At 44.2% G+C, this 20,698-nt stretch overlaps 1 protein-coding gene across 1 annotated transcript in view; it reads right to left on the bottom strand.

Annotated features, from left to right (window-relative positions):
* Window positions 1-20,698, bottom strand: part of LOC308159654 (uncharacterized protein) — a gene marked incomplete at both ends in the record, with an annotated part of 43,480 nt that overhangs the window by 7,065 nt on the left and 15,717 nt on the right. Inside the window, one exon of the mRNA XM_080533470.1 lies at window positions 16,943-17,122. Within this exon, the coding sequence (XP_080389596.1) occupies window positions 16,943-17,122 (180 nt within the window). The remainder of the gene's footprint in view (window positions 1-16,942; window positions 17,123-20,698) is intronic.

Genomic DNA, 20,698 nt, shown 5'->3' with positions numbered 1-20,698 from the left:
TCCGGGTGTGTGGAACGCTATTTCCATACACCCATTCACCCATGTGTCGCATTTGATTGGAACAACCCACCGTTTGCATCCCACCCCTGCTAGATTCCCCTGGCCCTGGTAAACACGGGGATGTGTGTATTTTGATGTTAGCCCCCTGGGAAGTGAGCATGCCCCTTCTCCCTGCCTGCCTATACTATCTACATACCCAGGGGTGCACATAACTGGTGCGCCAGTGCGCATGCGTCGCCAAAAAGCATGCTGCGCGGCAGATCAGCCGCATGAAGGCGCTCTTGCACACCAACAGCTGGAAGGGCTGGGAGAGGAATTTACTTCCTCAAAATCCAACTGCTGCATCACTGCAAGCCCAACTAAGTAACTATTTGCCGTCCCCCACCGACGAGTAATCCATCACAACAGTCGACCGACGACGACCACAGCGACTCCCCTCACGAAAACATTCGGAAAGTATCGTAACTCATACTTTCATTCCGCGTATCGCGTATCGCACGGTTATCACGCCGCCACGTGAAAATTCTGTCCCGAACGACTCGTCGCTAAAAGGAAAAACAACACCAAGGGACACGTTTCTTTTCTCTGAAGCTTTCAAACGTTCAGACGTTTGTTTTACAGCTTCATTATCGCACCTCGACCCCTGACCCAGGGAATATGGTTGGGAATTCTATTAGAACATTAAAAAAAAACGTTGTTGCACAATCAACATAATGAGCTATTTAAAGTGATAGCCTACATTACAACATCCTCTACCATGGTTGAAATTGAGGACAGTGATAACAGCAGTCAAGAGAGCAGTGATGATGATGATTAAGCTTGTAGCATTAATAAATGCTTAGGCTGTAACTTTTTGTTGAAAAGTTGATTTCAGTGTTTACAGAACAGAGCAGTGCTTAAAGAGATGTCAGTTGATTTCATTGTGTTTAAAGGAGTCTGACAGACTTTCATGCTTAAAGAGCAGTCATTTGATTTTGCATTTGTTTCTTTTGTTTTGCACACAATAATTTGTTCGTTCATCTTTATTTATTAATAAATGTCGTTTTGCTAATATAAGTTATCCATGTATCCCTTTTTTATCCATCCTGTGGGACGGGTCGTGACTCGCGAGCTCGGGGAGCACCAAGCAGCATCCCTAGGTGCTCCTCTGAGCACTGGCCCAAAAAAGTTATGTGCACCCCTGTACATACCTATACTATCTACATGCCTATACTATCTACATACCTATACCAGGGTTTCTCCTGGATCAAAATGAGGCGGAGGTGGTACCAGAGGCGTTTGACATCAGGGGGACCCCTGAAACGGGGCATTCTGGTGAATTTAGACGCATCAATTTATGGTGGAAATGTCATTATTCATGTAAAGGAGAACACAATATTCAGGCACCAGAAGACCATTCAAAATATAGGCTCTCAGGCATTCTGTACTTTCAAATATGTATTCTCCTTGAGCAGTCAACATCAACTATCGGCTATTCCGCTAGCAAAAATGAAAGCTAACTTATTTGCTAAATAGCGCCCCCGCCACCACGTCGGCGCAATGCCGCAATTGCAGTTAGAAATGACAGAAATCCACAGAGTGCAACCCTTGTAGAAAATACGACCGTCAGAGTTTTGTCGAGAGCTGGAGGCGGCTAGAAATATGACGGAGGCGGCCGCCTCATAATTCTCTATGCAGGAAAAACCCTGTATACTATCTACATACCTATACTATCTAGCGGAACAGGCCTACTTCCCGAACCTTGTTGACCCGACAACCTGTCATGTTGGAGCGGGGAGGTACCGGGGAAATTTTCGCATCGTTTGAAACCCATGTCAGACACACACACACACACACACACACTCACTCACTATCAAATACATTATCAAGCTGCGAAAATACACTTGATTACATGATATACTGTATTATAAATTGAATTGTATTTGTTCAATGTTGCATGGAAATTCGTTGACGATTACAGACATAATCATAGGGTGGGTAGTGGTGGTCTAGTGGATAGTGAGTTGGACTTGTGATCGGAAGGTTGTGAGTTCAAATCCCGCCTGAAACCACACCACTACTAGTGTGCCCTTGAGTAAGGCACTTAGCCCTCAGTTACTCCAGGGGGAATGTCCCTGTAATTCGTAATTGTAAGTCGCTTTGGATAAAGGCGTCTGCTAAATGGCAAAATTAAAATTAAATTAATCAAATGTAGGTTGTTGCAATTACTTTGCTGCGGTAGCTATAGCGTGCAACACTCAACTGGGAGACCTACTGTACAGTCTCTCATTCATAATTGTCTGTACATAGACATACAATATCCTATCAATATTGCGTATGAAACTTGGGTAAACCCTGTTGTAGAAATAGCTTTATACAAGGTAGACTTAGAAAATGTAAGGATACTGGGTGGTAGAACGCATCTAGGAAAAGTCATGAAAGGAGGGTCCTGAAAAGGTGAGTTTATTTTATTTTATTTTTTTTGACTTACTAGGTCAAATGACCCCACCCATGGCTGTTGTCGAGTTAATAATCTCGTCTCCCTGGGGGAGTTCAAAAGCTCTGATTAATTGTGTGACAGTAGAGTGCAGTAGAGTGCTAGTAGACAGTTGCTATTCCTAAAATGGATTTTCTATCATATTTATCTCTCGTCCCTTGTTTGTTTTTATTATGTTTTATTCTCCAATTGTGTAAACTTGTACTTGAACTGTTGTGCTGTTGGCCAGGTCTGCCTTCGAAAAATTGATTTTAATTGCAAGGGACCTTCTGGTTAAATAAAGATTAAATGAATAAAAATAAATAAATATGCTAAGCCTGCCTGCGTGGTGCTAACATTATTAGCATAGTATATTTGTGCCAGCGTGGCAACATGGCATTCCTGTAATTTTAGCCCATGTTGCGTCGAAAGATAATAATAATAATAATAATAACTTTAATTTATATAGCGCCTTTCAAAAAACTTAATTGATTGATTGATTGATTGATTGATTGAAAACCTTTATTGTCCCCAATGGGGAAATTTTGTTGTCAAACAGCTCAGTTAGGGCAGAAAACATTCAATACGGAAAGCAGAAAACATTCAATAAAATACATAAAACAGTGCAGGCTCAATAAGTAAAAAGTTCCAAAAGTTCCAGCTCCAGGTCTCCCCCACCCTGCAGGGCCTGGTTGTAGAGTCGGAGTGCAGCTGGAACAAAGGACTGTCCAAATCTTTTTGTACTTTGACGGGGGAGAACAAATCTGTGGCTGAACTTGCTCCTCATCCCCGCCAGCTCGCAGTACATCGGGTGGGAGGGATTGGCCAGCATGGCCGCCAGTTTTTTCCCCATCCTCTGTTCTGCCACCACCTCTAGGCTGTCCAGCCCGGTCCCCACCACAGAGCTGGCCTTCTTCACCAGTTTGTTTAGCTTCGCAGCATCCCTGGCACAGATGTTTCCACCCCAGCAGGCCACGGCGAAGAACAGAACGCTGGCAACCACCGACTGGACGCTTTACAATTCAATTTACAATTCAAGGGAATGATCAGACAAAACAGAAAACAAACAAAGCAACACTGAAACATTGACTAGGGGCCAAAGGCCTTGGAGAACAGATGTGTTTTGAGCAGGGCTTGACGCTTACCTTTTCCCCAGTTAGCACTGTGCTACCATGTTGAATTTCAGTAGCACAATGAAAATTGCGCAAATTGCGCAAACAACGACAACAAATTATCAGAATCATAACATATCAAAATGATCATAACCGGCTCTTGGCCGTAATAAAAATGGAGACTCACACAATGTAAACGGAAGTAAGAATATTAATTTCAGTTGGCCCACGGTTCTTTTTGGGTCACGGTTCACGGTTCGTGTTTTTTTAAATGCTACTATTTATTTACAAACTGTTACTTTATTTTGCTTATACTTATGGAACTTTAACACAGTGATTTTCAACCAGTGTGCCGCGAGAGATCATCAGGTGTGCCGTGGGAAATTATCTAATGTCACCTAATTAACCATTGTCGGGTGTCTGTGCTGTAATAAAGTGTGGCAGATAATGTAATACTCTTCTATTTCAGTGGGTGGCAGCAGAGGGCTATAAATGCCTGTAAAGACAATAGAGTTAGTGCTGCGTGACAGTGGCGTCGGCAGGATTAAATTTCATAGTACGCTCATAGGGCTTTCACACCGGCAAAGAACCGTGCCGGTTCGCGTTCGCATTCGGAAACCTCTGAACATTGGCGCTGTCTGGCGAACGAGCCCGCGTTCATACCACTGTATCGTTCGCCAGACAGCGCCAACGCTAGGGTTGGGTACCGAAAATCGGTACCGGTAAGTACCGGTTACTTTACATTCGGTATTTACCGTACCGAATTGCAAAGGAGATTTCGGTACCTCATTTCGGTACTTTTCTACTTTTTTTCCCCCTGTGGTGTCCAGTGTCATGCAAGAGTCAACCACACGTCACTGAGTCGTGACGTGACATCGCCTGTTAAATTTCATGTCAGACTTCTTCTAGTCTTCAGAGACTACTTCTCCGCTTGCTGAAGTACTAAAAGTCGGAAGAGCGCCACAAAACGAACTAGTGGTCGAAGACATAAGAGTTTCAGAGTAACTCTTCCCGACTCCGGAGATCCCTGGTTCATGTCTCATGTGCAGGTCATGCAATTAGTCAAGAGAGGTGTCGTATTTTGCCAGAGAAGGCAAATATGCTGATCTTTTTGCAAAAGAATTGCTGAGATGGGAGTTTTATTTTTATTTGAGTGTATATTTAACTGTAATATTATATATATATATGTATATTGTGCCTCAGTCAGCAGGAGTTTTATTTTCATTTATTTTAATTTGAGTGTATATTTAACTAATATATATTGTGCCTCAGCAATAAAAAAGTGAAAAGCTGTTTAATGTTGTCGACCGTGTTATTATGATATCATCACGATTTTTAAAAATCGAAAGTACCGAACTAAGTACCGTTTCGGTACCGGTACCGTTTTTAAAGTATCGGTTAGGTACCGGTACCGGATAGAACCCAAACGATACCCAACCCTAGCCCAACGCCACTTCAAAACTTCAAGTTGGTGTTATGTGTTGACACAATAAAGTTTCACTTTCCGACCCCTTTGAGTCAGCGGGTGGTTCGCACATGCAGCCAGCTCCCTATGTCCACGTGAAGCAATGTCCGTTGCCATGGGAATATTAATGTTGTTTCCTGATAGGCTGAAGACGCTTCAGCGCCAGAAATCAAGATCAAATGAGTGACAGGTCAAATCAAATCAAATGTATTTACAGTAGTGACAGACAGTGACGTAAACACCAATCATTGGCCTTTATGTAATAATGTTTCAAACTAACGGGTTGAGTGATTGGCTGAACGCAACGTGAAAGAGTTGCGTTAAGCACGTTTATTACAGAAAAAAAATAAAATGGCGCCAAGTGACAGTGATGGAGAAGTTTTTGAGAAGGGAAAATGCAAATGCCGAACAGGGCCCTGGAGAAAAATTCTGACCCAGATGAAGGCCCTAGTATGAGTGGTCGACAAAAGAAAAAAGAAAAGACGGTGAGCTCGAGGCAATACAGCGAAAGCTATCTTTCATTTGGATTTACTTTCACCGGGGATGCAACGGCACCGACTCCGCTGTGCTTGGTGTGTGGTGAGAAGCTATCCAATAGCGCCATGGTGCCAAGCAAGCTTAAACGCCATCTCCAAACGAAACACCCTTCCGTTCAAAACAAGCCGATGGACTATTTTGTACGCTTACGTACAAACAATGAGAAACAGGCAACTTTTTTGAGAAAAACCACAAAGGTTAACGAGAGAGCCCTAAGAGCTAGCTACCTTGTTGCTGAACTCGTAGCTAAATCAAAAAAGTCCCACACTGTGGCAGAAACATTAATACTGCCAGCTTGTAAAGCCATTGTAAATGCGATGCTCGGCCCTGACGCGGCCAAAGAGATCGCTAAAGTGCCTCTCTCAGATAACACAATTGCCAGACGTATTGATGACATCGGATATCGAAACTGTTGTTTTAGAAAAGATGCGCATCAGTAAAAAATGTGCCTTGCAACTTGATGAGTCGACGGATATTAGTGGACATTGTCAGCTCTTGGCCAACGTGCGTTTTGTGGATGGAGAAAGCATTAGGGAAAACTTCCTATTTTGCAAGGCACTGCCAGGACAATCAACAGGAGAGGAAATATTTCGGGTCACGTCGGAATATATTGACAAAAGCGGGCTTACGTGGGAAAACTGCACAGGTGTCTGCACTGATGGAGCCGCAGCCATGGTCGGGCGCATCAAAGGCTTCGTAAGTAGGGTCAAAGAAAAAAAAACAAATGTTATTGCTACGCACTGTTTTTTGCACCGTGAGGCCCTCGTTGCAAAGACCTTACCAGCAGATCTAGCTCCTGTGTTGGATGATGTTGTGCGCATAGTGAACTATGTGAAGACGCGACCTTTGAAATGTCGCTTATTTGCGTCTTTGTGTGAGGAAATGGGAGCGGAACATAAAGTCTTATTGCTCCACACGGAGGTCCGGTGGCTGTCGCGCGGCAAAGTGCTGGCCCGTGTGTATGAGCTGCGAGAGGAACTTAAAGTTTTTCTGACAAACGAGAGGTCCGATTACTCAAAGCTGCTTGCAAGTGATGAGTGGTGTGCAAAGCTGGCATACCTGGCTGATATATTTCATCATCTGAATGAACTGAACACACGGATGCAAGGCCGAAATGAAAACCTGCTTACAAGCACTGATAAAATGAACGGATTCCGTTTAAAGGTGCAGCTCTGGCAATAAACATGTGCAGCGTGGCAACCTTGAGATGTTCCCAATCACTGAGAAACTGCATGATGGCAACACTGCTGCAATGTGCGAGGTGATTGGCACACATTTGAAAACTCTTGAGGAGAAGTTGTCATTTTATTTCTATTCAGCCTTCACAGAATGCCTTGACTGGGTTAGGGACCCATACAGCTCAGCATCCGTTGCTGGAAAGGACATGACTTTAAAGGAGCAAGAGGAACTCATTGAACTGAAACAAGATCGTGGTTTAAAGCTAAACTTTGCTGATCTTCCTTTGGACAGTTTTTGGTTATCTGTTGCCAAGGAGTTCCCCATTCTGGCCAACAAAGCTATTTTGACATTGCTCCCGTTTTCAACCACATATCTGTGTGAGCTGAGCTTCTTAAGCTTGACTGCGATAAAAACTAAAAACAGAGAGAGACTGAGAGCTGTTGAGGAAGAGCTTTGTGTGTGTCTTTCTACCATTACTGCCAGGATATCCATTTTGTGTTCATCGAAACAGCCCCAGGTTTCACACTAAGTGAGTATAAATACATAAAAAACTATATGTATTATATGTACTGTGTTAGAGTGTCATTTTGTGTCATTTTGGTTGGTGGTGTGCCCCAGGATTTTGTAAATGTAAAAAATGTGCCGCGGCTCAAAAAAGGTTGAAAATCACTGCTTTAACATTTAGACACATTCCAGAATATGACTGGTATATTGTATAATATAAATATATATAAACAAAAAACACTTTCAAATGTAAAAAAATTACATAAACACTTTCAAATGTGACGTGTTGTGGATTGGAACTACGGATCATAAGCTTTCAAATTATGTGTCATACATTGAAATCCGAAAAAATATGACGTTAGAGTCATTTGAATGTTGTTAGACGTCAGGCACATATGGGGTTAACCTCTTTGTAATGAAACCGGAAGCAAACGTTGCTAGCAGCTAGCGGCTAACAAAACACAGCGCTACGAGCACATTTTAAGCGCATATAGGACTCGCGTGAAGCATTTCTGTGACACACGTTTCTGTTCACTGTTTTCATTCCCTCATCGCTTACACACATAAGTTTGACTGCGCATGACAGTAGTTCAGCAGTCTTTTAGTCGCACTGGTGCGATTGAATGTATTTCCAAGTCGCACAGAAATATATTCACTCGCAAATGCGACAAACAGTCGCACTGTCGAGCCCTGGTTTTGAGGGCTAATATGAAGGAGTCCAGGGTGGAGGCATTGCGAATCACTGTGGAGAGGGAGTTCCAGAGAGTAGGTGCGGCCACGCTGAAGGCTCTGTCCCCAAAGGTCCGTAGGTTGGTGCGGGGGGTGGACAGCAGGCCCATGTCTGCGGACCGCAGGTTCCGGGAAGGGGTATCTCAAGATGGCGTCGCGCTCAGACGCGAGGCTTGGAGTGGCTTCACCGCTGGTGTTCTTTAGTGTTTTTAAGTACATTTGTATGTACATTTTTATTTTAGTACTTATAGGGAACGGTTGTGTAAATAGTACCTACAGCAGACTAGACTTACTAGAAGTTGGGGCGAAAAACGAGGGGACTGTAACGGCGGAATTCTTGGAACAACAACGGATCCCATTAGACCTCGCGCGGTCGCCGGGTGAAAAGTACTACGCGATCCCAACACTAAGGCGTAAGCGACGGAGGCGAGACCGTAAACAACGCCGAGGACGAAGGGGAGGCCTGCTAGCAAGGCTAAGACGTAGCCCTGACAAACCTGCTTTGCCGAGTATTTTCCTTTCCAACGTCAGGTCCCTGACGAACAAGATGGATGAACTGAGACTACAGGTTGCTAAAAACAACATCGTGGGGGATAGCTGTGTGATTATTCCGACCGAAACCTGGCTAAATGACACTATTGTGGACTCAGCTGTTAGCTTGGAGGGACGGACCCTACATCGCGCGGACCGAACGCAGCTTAGCGGCAAGTCCCGCGGGGGTGGGATCATAATATCGACGAAGGATAGCTGGTGCTTAAACACGAAAACTGTAAGTAGCCACTGCTCCCCAGACCTGGAATACTTGACTGTTAAATGCCGACCCACATACCTCCCGAGGGAGTTTAACGCTGTGTTTATAACATGTGTGTACATAGCGCCTAGCGCGGACGGCAGCCTAGCATTGGCGCGGCTATATGACGTCATCAGTGGCCAACAAAGCACTGATCCACAGGCTATTCACATCATAGGAGGAGATTTCAATCATGTCGACCAGAAGGCAGTACTACCCAAGTTCTATCAGCATGTGAAATGTGCAACAAGAGGAGAAAAAACACTGGACAAGGTATACACCAACATCAAACGTGCTTACAAGGCTAGTCCGCTAGCTCATCTAGGCATGTCTGACCATGTGTCAATCCTCCTGATCCCTGCATACACTACCATGGGGAAAAGTGCTCCCATCACCACTAAGACTGTCAGAACCTGGCCAGAAGGGTCCGCTCCACTGCAGATCTGCCTAAATGACACCCTATGGCAGGAATATGAGCATGAGGACCTGGAACAGTACACGTCGTCGGTTCTGAACCACATAGTGAACTGCACCAACTCAGTCACCGTGGACAAACGGGTCCGGGTCTACCCCAACACGAAGCCATGGATGACTGGGAAGGTCCAAAAACTGATCAACGAGAGGGACAACGCCTTCTTCGCAGGGAAGAGCACACCGCTGTACAGCTCCACCAGGGCCAACCTAAAGCGCGGAATCAAAGCGGCTAAGGCAGAGCACAGAGAGAAGATTGAGGAATGCCTCCTGAGCAACGACTCCAGGCGGATGTGGCAGGGGGTTCAGCAGATGACAAACTTCAGAGCCAACAGGCTCACAGCCGCAGAGGACGACCCCCTGCTGGCGGGAAAGCTGAACACCTTCTACGCCCGGTTCGACGAGGGGCGAACGGAGGTAACCGCAACACAAACACCACTCTCTCCAGCTCTCAGCAGCCTCACCCTCACAGAGCATGAAGTGAGACGCGTACTGAAGGCGGTGGACCCCAGGAAAGCCTCGGGGCCGGATGGCGTCCTGGGACGGGTGCTGAGAGACTGCGCCGACCAGCTGGCCGGGGTTTTCACCAACATCTTTAACCAGTCCCTGTCCCAGGCCACCGTCCCACCCTGCCTGAAAAGCTCAACTATCATCCCAGTCCCGAAGAAAAGCACGGTGAGCTGCCTAAACGACTACCGCCCGGTGGCACTCACACCAATCATCATGAAGTGCTTCGAGAAACTAGTCCGGGCCCACATACTCACACGCCTCCCGCCCAACCTGGATCCATACCAGTTCGCCTACAGAGCCCACAGGTCCACAGAGGACGCCATCGCGACGACTCTCCACGCCACTCTATCCCACCTGGAGAGGGGAAACAGCTACGCGAGACTGCTCTTCGTGGACTTCAGCTCCGCCTTCAACACCATCCTTCCAGACAGGCTAGTGACCAAACTACTAGACCTGGGTCTATCACACTATATGTGCGTGGATCAAGGACTTCCTGACCAACCGCCCCCAGAGGGTGCGGGTGGGCCCCCACACCTCCACAGCCCTCAGCCTCAGCACTGGGTCCCCCCAGATCTGCGTGCTAAGCCCCATCCTCTACAACCTCTACACCTACGACTTCACCCCCGTCCACCCCAGCAACTACATCGTAAAGTTTGCAGACGACACCACCGTGGTGGGATGTATCTCGGGGGGGGACGAGGCGGCGTACAGGGATGAGGTAGAGCAACTGAGCAAGCTGTGCAAGGTTAACAACCTGCTGCTGAACAAGTCAAAGACCCAGGAAATCATCGTAGACTTCAGGAGGAAAAAGTCCGAGATCCAGCCCCTGCTCATCGACGGAGAGAGCGTGGAGAGAGTCTCAACCCTCCGATTCCTGGGACATCACATGCGGGATGACCTGACCAGGAAGGACAACACAAAAGGCACCATCAAGAGGGCACAACAGCGGCTATACACCCTGAGATGCCTCAGGAAGGAACACAGCAAGCAGGAGATACTGGTGACCTTCTACCGCGGCGCAGTGGAGAGCATCCTCACCTACGGCATCTGTAACTGGTTCTCCAGCTGCACAACAGCGGAGAGAAATGCGCTACAGAGAGTCGTGAGAACAGCACAGAAGATCACCGGCGCCCCCCTCCCCTCTCTGGAAGAGCTGTACAACACACGCTGTCTCAGGAAGGCCTCCAAGATCTCCAGGGACCCGACCCACCCTGGGCACGTACACTTTACCAGGCTGCCCTCGAAAAGGCGATTCAGGACCCTGGCCGCTAAGACAAACAGACTGAAGAATAGCTTCTACCACAGGGCCGTCCAGGCCCTGAACACAGCAAAGACCTAAGTTCTGGGCCCTGGACAGTCTGGACGGATTGTATGGCAGCTGCTGGACTGAAAAAATCAGGTGTAGTGCTGAGGCACAAACATGTACATTTCAAGCCTGCAAACTGTGACACTTTAAATAACGTGAAACAATACTATTGTGCAATATGACAACCCTAGTCGTCTATCTGTACAGTATAGTACAGTGGATTGTGTACATAGCCTTTATTTATGTAAACCAGCTCCTTCCCTTCTTTGTGATTTTTTAAAAAGTTTTTTTTTTTTTTTTCCTTTCCTAACACCAGGGGAGCCACCCCTCCTAAATTTCGTTGTTTGGTACCTGTACTGTAGCAATGACAAGTAAGTCCATTCATTCATTCATTCATGTTGGGGGGGGGGGTCAGTTAGGTACTGGGGGGCGCAGGCGTGGATGTTTCACGTCAGGGTGATGCCTCAATAAGTGGTTCCGTAGATTTGTGGTGTTTCCACTAAATTTAACCTCCACTGCTCACAGCTTGCACATCGAAAGATGTTTTGACATGTGTAACAGCTGCTGGTGTTTTGGGGAAGTAGCCAAAGTTGTTTATATGTTAGTACACACGTGTACTGAACGACTTACAGTCCAATTTCAGTGCAAATACGTGTACCGTTACACCCCTACTAACTAGCTAGCTTTGTGAGTGTGAGCTGAAACCACTATGTTCAGTGTGCACTTAGCTAGCCAAAGCTTTTGTTTGTTAGCTACGCTAGCTTTGTTTGTAGCTACGGTACGTTTACAGGGTTTTTCCTGGCTCAAAATGAGGCGGAGGTGGTACCACAGGCGTTTGACATCGGGGGGACCCATGAAGCGGGGCTGTCTGGGGGTCCTCACACGAGCGTCAAACACTTAATTTCTTGCATTCTGGTGAATTGATATGCACCAATTTGTGCCTTTTCTGCATCAATTTATGGTGGAACTGTCATTATTTATGTAAAGGAAAACACAATATTCAGGCACCAGATGACCATTTAAAATATAATGCAATATAAGGCTCTCAGGCATTCTGTACTTCCAAAGTCGAGAGCTAGAGCAAATAATATTAATAATTTAATTTGACAGCATACATGCTACTGAACAGCTGGTTGACTGTCCGCTGTGAAAAAGCTTGTCCGTAACGTCCGTAACACTTTGCGGAGCTCCTGTAAACAGCTGGTGGAGAACAGCGCTGGACCGGAAGCTAACCAGCCTTATTAGTAGAAGTGAAGTGATTGTGCATGTAGTCTGATTATCATTATTCATGATCGCAGAGAATTCAGCTACATTTTAAATTATTAGTTCTATTCTGTCATTAGCATCAGAGAATGACTGACAGGCCGGTAGAATATGAGAATGGGATCATTTGAATAATATATTCTAATATATTAGCCTATAAGCGTGTGTGTTTCATGCAATACCGTTATTGCATGAAATGGTCAACATTTTAATGTTGTCAGCTACGAAGCGGATGTGTTTACTAGAACATGGAAATGCAAACGCTAATCACATTATTGCATTACAATTGTGACACAGCCCAATGAAAAGGGCTACCTGTAGGCGAAATCATTTTTCTGTTTTTTACATGTGCTTAAACTACAGATTGTAAGCTTTCAAATGATGCATCATACATTGAAATCGGAAACAAATTGAAGACGACATGAGTATTTGAAAGTTGCTACACCGGAAATCACTAAGCACAGAAAATCCCCATCAAAGATAATGAATCCCCATCAAACAACAAGAAACGAAGTCATTGTGTTATAGATTACACTTATTTAATGAACGTAAAACTGTTCGGAAAAATAACGAGTGGGTACTTCACATCTTCGAGTTGAATGTTAGCTAAAAAAACGGAAATCTGAAAAAAAAAAAAAAAATACTTTAAAGACGAATTTGACGTCTTTCTCATTTCCGAGAGGTGTCCATTTACATCAGATTGCGTCACAATTGTCATATTGACTCAAGTAATGCAGGAAAGAGTGGAAAATGCTATTGTGGGATTGCATAGTAATTTTCAGTTCAGAATGAACTTTTTTCAGAATGAACTTAAATACCAGCTACATGAAAATGCAAATGATATGATTGCATTTGATTTTGAATATTGACCGGAAGAATGCGTGCAAAAGTGGAACATGCAATTGCAATCTCAAATTGCATTAACATTTGAATTAAGTCTACTATATGCTTCCATACATTGGTAGCACTGATTTTACAACAGCAGTGTTTCCTCTATATGCATTTATTGGTGGCCACCTCTGAACATTTTAGCTGATTAAAATATATCTGATCCTAGATCAGCGCTATAATGGATGTTGACTAAAAGTGCACCTAAATCCACACCCATCTCTCTCTAACCGCTGATCCAAAATCAGATTAATGACATTAAACATTCAGTTGACGACGTGACACAAGGGCTACTCCTGATTGGTCTAAATGTGAACCATCTAAGGGGGTGTTCACACTTGACGTCTTTTTTAGAAAAAAGCGCCGCCTTCAGCGCCTTTTCGCCGTCTTTTTACATACGGTACAACCCACGGGAAAAAAGCGCAGCCTTCACCGCCTTTTTCCCAGAATGCATTTCGCACCGGCTAGCAGCGGGCAATTTAAATCGTCCATTTTAACCTCCATTGGCTAAAAGCTGTAATTTTGGCAATACAAGTGTTAACATGTCATTTTATGAAGTTTTAATATGTTTTCAGGCGAGAAAGTAACCATATATATTCCCAAAATGTGTCCAGTTTATCAAAATAACCTGTATACAGTATATATGATCTGACGGTTTTTGTTCGCTAGCTGCGTTCGTAAATTCGCCCTGGAAATCTGATCAGCACTCATGGAATGCCTCTTGTCCAATCAAATTACCTGGTCCCTTTATGACGTTGAACCCAGTGTGCGCTCCGGCGCTCTCAGAGCGGATTTACGAGCGCACCCTGCGTTGCTCCCTTCAATGCGGAGAAACATCGTAACATAATTATAACAAGTTGTAAAATGATTTGGGGGGCCAATATCTTTAGCTAGCTAAAGTAACTAGTTTACTTTATTGTTAACAGTTGGTAAAAGAACAGGATTAAAACAAAAATATCAGCAATAACATTGTGCTCTGCAGCAAGCACAATTACAACCCAACTGAAGCCACAATACTGGGACCATTCGTGACTGACAGTCAGTCAAATACTAGGTGAATATGTAATAAACTTGGATTTCATGCATTTCAAGTGGCATCTTTGTAATCATTACGATGTAGTCATGTCTAAGAGGCAGACAAGGCTTCCCTTTTACTCCCCGAGGCTACGACTATTACCAAGTCTATCGCTGGGTATATTTGCAAGGTGTGTTGTGTTGAACTGGGTATATTTGCAACAGTGTTGTGGAAAATGAAGATTTCTGCCGAATGCTGCTAACACTTGAACCACGTTATGAAACACCAGTAGCAATCACAAGTTGTTCTACATCCTACAACATGTGCTACATTGTGCTACATCTTGATGCAGGGGTGCAAACTGGTGATGGCCCAAAAAGGTGACACATACATTTTTTTGTGGCTAACCTTAGGGGGGATAGCGCTAGCACTAATGGTGTTAAATAGATATCGCTAGCACGAACGGTGGTCTAACAACGATGCATGTGTAAGTAGCGGCAGCACTGACCTTAACACCTGCAGAATTACTTCAAAAACAGTTTACTGTGACTGTGTTCTCTATGCTGTCTGGAACTGTACCTAGCTCCCTGAAGCTAAGTTATTTCAACAGCAGCAGAGTTTAGCAAACAGGGAGATTAGTTAGCTCGGGCATCATGTGACTTGGATGAGACTTAGACCCCCCCCCCCCCTCCCCACCCAAAATATTTATTTTGCAGATCTACACGATTCACATGGATGACATATTTTGAGATAAAAACGGCTAATTTAGCAGAAAGGTGACAAGTTTGCACCCCTGTGATGGGTCTGACATCTTGGAGCACCGGTTGTTGGGAAGTTGGTTACTAGGGAAGGTACTCTCCTCGTCCTGATTGGTCAGCTGTCAGAAAGGCGCTTGACGACATACAGCGTCTTTCTGAAAAGTTAAATAAATTCAACTGAAAAAGACGGCGGCACGTTTTTTCCCTTTTCCCATAGGGTTGTATGTAAAAAGGCGCTGATTGCGCAAGTTGGAAATACTCGGAAACTTTCGCCAAGTTGAACATACTTTTCCTGTTGTGTTTGAGACAGAGCCAAGACTGCTCGTTTGGAAGGACATTGGATCCGTGAGTAACGTAAACCTTCAGAGCTGATGGATGGAAACCGGTATCAGTTTATATTCTGTATATTATTTTATTTTATTTTTTGCCATCCTCCCTCTAGTTTTGGTTGAAATTAGGTCGTTGTTTTGAGCGCCCGTGCACGCGGGAAAAAATTGCACGCATCGCGCGCGGACAGGGCTCTCCGCCACTAATGTAAAAATTCCTGGAGGAAACACTGAACAGGGCAATTACACTAACCAATAACAAAGACTTACCATCCATCTCACTGTCTTTCATCTCCACTCTTCCTCTGTCCTCTTCTTTTACCATCACTCCCTCCTCTCTCATTTGGTCTCCTCCATCCTCTTCTTTTACCATCACACCATACTCCTCTACATCTTCTTCCTCCAGCTTCACTGCCACCATCTCTGGACCCCACTGTGGGCTTTTCAGGGCTGGAGAACCACAGCCAGATCCGGGGGACTCGGTGCATTCTGGTCCATACATGGTTACATGAGCTGAAGAGGACCTGCGGCTAGAAACACTGGAGGCACAAACAACGCAGGGTCGATTAGAAATGACAGACAAACAGTTAACTAAACTCCCATCTAGACTGACAGGACACGTCCTGCAAATGCAATAATCTATTTGTTATAATTAAAGGGTCTGGAAAGTAGACATTAAATCGTTCCAATTGTATTTTGTGTCCAGGAAAAATGTTAACACAAAATAAACTATGGAAATAAGCTTCTTGTTAGGCTCAACTTCCTGGTCAGACAGTTCTGAGGGCTGTATGGTTGTGGACTTTGCACGCTTGACTGGCAGCTCCCTTTCAAGCTAGCTTGCTGCAATATCATACATGACATTCATCTATTAGATGTGCTTATAGTTCTGCCCTTTAATTACCAACTGTTTAGCTACTGTTGAAATGTGTTACTGAGCTAATTCAATTACAAATCGACTTACTAGTCATGCAACTGGAAGTATTATTCACCATATCAATTCAATGACCACCATTTGCATACTTGACACCTGGCAACCTATGGTGAATTATTGAACACAATACTTGTGGACAGGATTCACAGCATGTGTGTGACTTACTGAACAGTTGGAGCACAATGGTGTTGCTCTCGTCTTCTAATTTGCTGCTGTATTGTCACAATATCCGCCATGTTTACTTTCTTCCCACACTGGACGTAGCACTGGCGCATGTCGTCATGACCACAACCATGTTTCGTTTGCCCAGAGATTTGCCCTGCCGCTGTCCTTCTCTGCTGTTCCTGCAATCCAATCACTGAGCTGCTCTTGTGACCACCTGACTCACATCCAGGAAGTGATTGGTCCGCCCTAGCGTGGCCTGTGGTTGGCCTTTGTTGAGAGGAATTCCTACCATAGCACTCTTCGATCTTGACCTCTTGACCTCTAGTCTTGACCTCTGAACTGGCGTTACTGTCACTACCCATGTCATTCGGTGCTTCAGAGAGTCGATGCCTCTCTTTAAGAGCATGTGCATCTTGCCCTGAGGCATTTGTGCTGAGCATCTCATCTTTGGCCTTTTGGTTTTTGATGTAGTCCCGTAAAAACCTATCCCATGGTGTGTCGTACTCTTCTTTAATGTTGGGAGAGTGATGGTTCCTACTGTGGGTGGGAGTTGGTGGTAGTGGTGGTGGCTGGAGCCTAATAAGATTGTCCTTCCGGTGGTTCTGTCCTTCTGTCTCTGCATCAGGGGACCCAAGGTGTGTCCTCTGGCTCTCTGACACTGAATAAGCAGAAGCATCCATCTCACTGCCCAGATGGAGAGTTAATAGTGCAGGGAATCCTACGAATAAAGATGATCAAAATATTAAAACAAGAGTGAAGAAATGTATCAAAAGGTCTATCAGCCATCAAAAGGCTTGCGGACATTTTTAAAAAGACATTTAGGCCGAGGCCTCTCTTTATCAGATGCTCTAAATAGTTTTTTTTTGTTTTTATTTTGATTCATATTTATTTATTAGCCTATTAGTATTAGGCTATTATTTGATCGGTATGGGCAGTAGCCTATATCGGTCGATATTGCTCATAGATTATAGGTGATCCATATCAGTCGCAAAAAAACTGTGTGGGGGCATCCCTAGTCTGGCTGTTGTTTGGTTAAATCTGACCATGACACGTATCACAGCCTGAACACCAGAGGATAATCGTGATAGCAGTGAATTGTAATACATCCGCTACAAAATATTAGTATGAAAAAAACGGAAAAGTTTGTGCCATTTATCTTACATGGAATAGTACTGCTCTGCTGTTGTCCACTAGTTGTTACGAAAACCACCATTGTGAATTTCTAGGAACAACTAACTAGATTTGACTCATTGTATTTGATTGTAATTAATAATTATCTATTATACAACAGTTAGATCCGACCAAGTAATTTGATTGGACAAGAGGCATTCCATGAGTGCCAATACACAGTATAACAGCACTGGGACTTTTAACTATCTGAATCATTCCGCCGTACAGGTGTTCTATTAAATGACTGTTAATTAGACGACATTAACGGTCGTTATCTATCAGATTATCTATGTGTGTTGGTTTCAAACAAAGATGGATATATTTCCAAATATAACATTTGAGTTAAATAATTAATGGTCATCAGAAGAGGGCGAATGTGTTTAGGTCTGAAAACTTGCAGATGGAGCAATGTACTCAGTGGTGTAGTCTACGTGATACGCAGGACTACGCCGTATACCCACTAGGAAAGGCCAAGGATTTCCGTATACCCACTTAAAAATGTGTGAGGATACGTAACAGCGTTTTGTGACAGAACTTTCACTTTCATTCATAAAATTCACCCTGTCTGTGTTACGAAGCACTTGACTTTTGGACCATTGGGACTGACTATAGCGTCATATAGGCTACCATCAACGGGGGGAGATGCGACATGAAATATGTCAAAATGCAGCACTATCATGCACAGATCAGCCTTATAACATGTAATTTATATATATATATATATATATTAGGGATGCACAATATTATCGGCGCCGATATTTATCGGCCCGATTATGGGAAATTAATGTTATTAAATATGTATCGGTTTTATTACATTTTAGCCGATATAGAGCCGATAATATGAAGCCGGAAATATTTCCGGTTCCGGTTGTCGCGCTCATGATGCTGTGCCTGCGTACAGCCACGCAGTGTAGAGACGAGAGCGAAACGGTGTGGACATTTTTCAGAGTTTCTGAGGCAGATAGTGCGTTTGCAATTTGCAATACATGTTCGGCAAAAGTTCGGATAGGAGGGCAAAGGTCTACGAGTTACAACACAACGAATCCCATAAGTCACCTGAAGATTCACCATTGCAAGCACGCTGTATGGAAGGAATATGATTTTGGCATTGAATACAGCGATGAGGGAACGAAAACAGTTAACAGAAACGCGTGTCGCAGAATCGTCGTATATGCATAATATGCGCACAATGCATATATGGACTACACCACTCGCATACGTGAAACTGCTATAAATAGCTCTCTTAATATGTGAGTTCGGTTGTTAAGTCTGACGTCAAACGTGACGTTTAGCAATTTCCGGGTCCAAACCAGAAATTCCCTGCACCATAATACCAGTGTACTACAGCGGTAGAATGACAGTTCAATCGTTTTTTAGACTCTGATCTATTCATACAACAAGGGACGCAGCACTTTCCCGTTTTTCCCATATTTGTCAGTGTCTTTGAGCCTCGGAAAAGCGCTATATAAATATAATGAATTATTATTATTACTGAGTCATTTCGAAGAGAGCGCCTCCGCCAACGTTGGACCCGGAAACACGTTACGACTTAACAACCGAATTGATTCATTGTTATTGTTGTCCGGAGGTAATCGGCTATCGGTTTACATGTCTTGTAAATATACTTTCGTTTTAGGACGTGTTCAAAAGCAAGGACTGTGATGATCTAATTATGTGTAGTTATGTGTTTTTAGCATGTTGATGTTCTATCAGCATGTTGTGATGTTATTAAAATACAGTTTAAACTTTCGTAGTGCTGTGCTTTGTTAGCCGCTAGCTGTTAGCAGCATTTGTTTCCGGTTTCCTGGATGACAGCCTTTCTTACCTTCAGGTGTGCATGAACTACAGGTTATCAACTGTGAAATGATATCTGTTCTCATATCGGTTCTCATATCGGTTATCGGCCACGAGAAGCGGGTAAACATCGGTTATCGGTATCGGTTGGAAAAAATGCATATCGTGCATCCCTAATAAAGATCTGTCGTTACGACAGTCTAGAGTCTCGTTCCCCAAGCCAGAAGTCTTGCGTGATCAAACGTGATCTAACGTAGTACCCTGACTAACCTGTACGAGGCAACCATGTGCGACAGGGCAAATAAAGTGCTGAAGAACGAAAAGAAGAAGTCAGCTCGCTTCTTGATTGGCTACATTCCATCCATGTCACAATCGGACTCGGGAGCAGGGTTGCCAGATGGGATTGACACTCTCTAGGACAGGGGTGCCCAATACGTCGATCGCGGTCGATCGCAAAGGTAGTATGGGTAGATCGCATGGCATTGAACAAAACCCAAAAGGAGAAGAAAAAGAAAAAAAAAGAGTTTTTTTTTTTTTTTAAATTCGCCTATCATCCATCCTCACTATGGCTTTTGCCACTTGATTGACGTACAGGTAAGCCAGTCTGAGATCTGATCTTTTCACCTAACACACGGTTCACCACGCATTCGCAGTCAACAGCGCCAACTACAAATTACCGGCGAGACTAATTAACTAGTTAGCCTTCCAATTTCTACTATTTACTATATAATACTAAAGAAAGGGTATACAAATGAGTTGGGAAGCTGGACCATGTAAGAAACCAATAACGTACAACTTCCATCCAGAATGGGAGGAGGACTTTTTTACACGATGTGATATTGGAAGTGCGTCTGTCTGATCTGCAAATCTACGATGGCTGTTTCGAAGAAGGGAAATGTGGCAAAAGAGCGAAAACGTACGGCTGCAACGATAGCTTCTTATCGCGTCAGTCACGTTCTTGTTAAACACAAGAAGTCATTCAAAGACGGCGAAATTGTGAAAAAAGCGTTTCTCGAGGCTGCAGATTGCCTTTTCGATGACAGATCCACAATGGCTGATGACACCTTGCAAGCCTGCCTACACCTTGCAACCAGCTCCTACAGCCCTGACTACTAGAAACTAGCTGCCTCCTCCCAGTGCCAGATCTCCCACTAAGGTAGAGAAATGCATTTATTTCCTCCTTTCAAACTAGGGAACTACCTGTTTTGTATCTGGTTTACTTTTCTGTTTGTTGGATCAGTAGTTGGCTATGGTACTGCAGACTGGCTGTCAGTGTGTGAGTGAGAGGAAGTGTGTGTGTGTGTGTGTGTGTGTGTGTGTGTGTGTGTGT

Source organism: Nansenia antarctica, assembly GCF_963989245.1.
Source record: "Nansenia antarctica genome assembly, chromosome: 6".
Taxonomy (NCBI): Eukaryota; Metazoa; Chordata; class Actinopteri; order Argentiniformes; family Microstomatidae; genus Nansenia; species Nansenia antarctica.
This window is presented reverse-complemented; position numbering and strand designations above follow the sequence as displayed.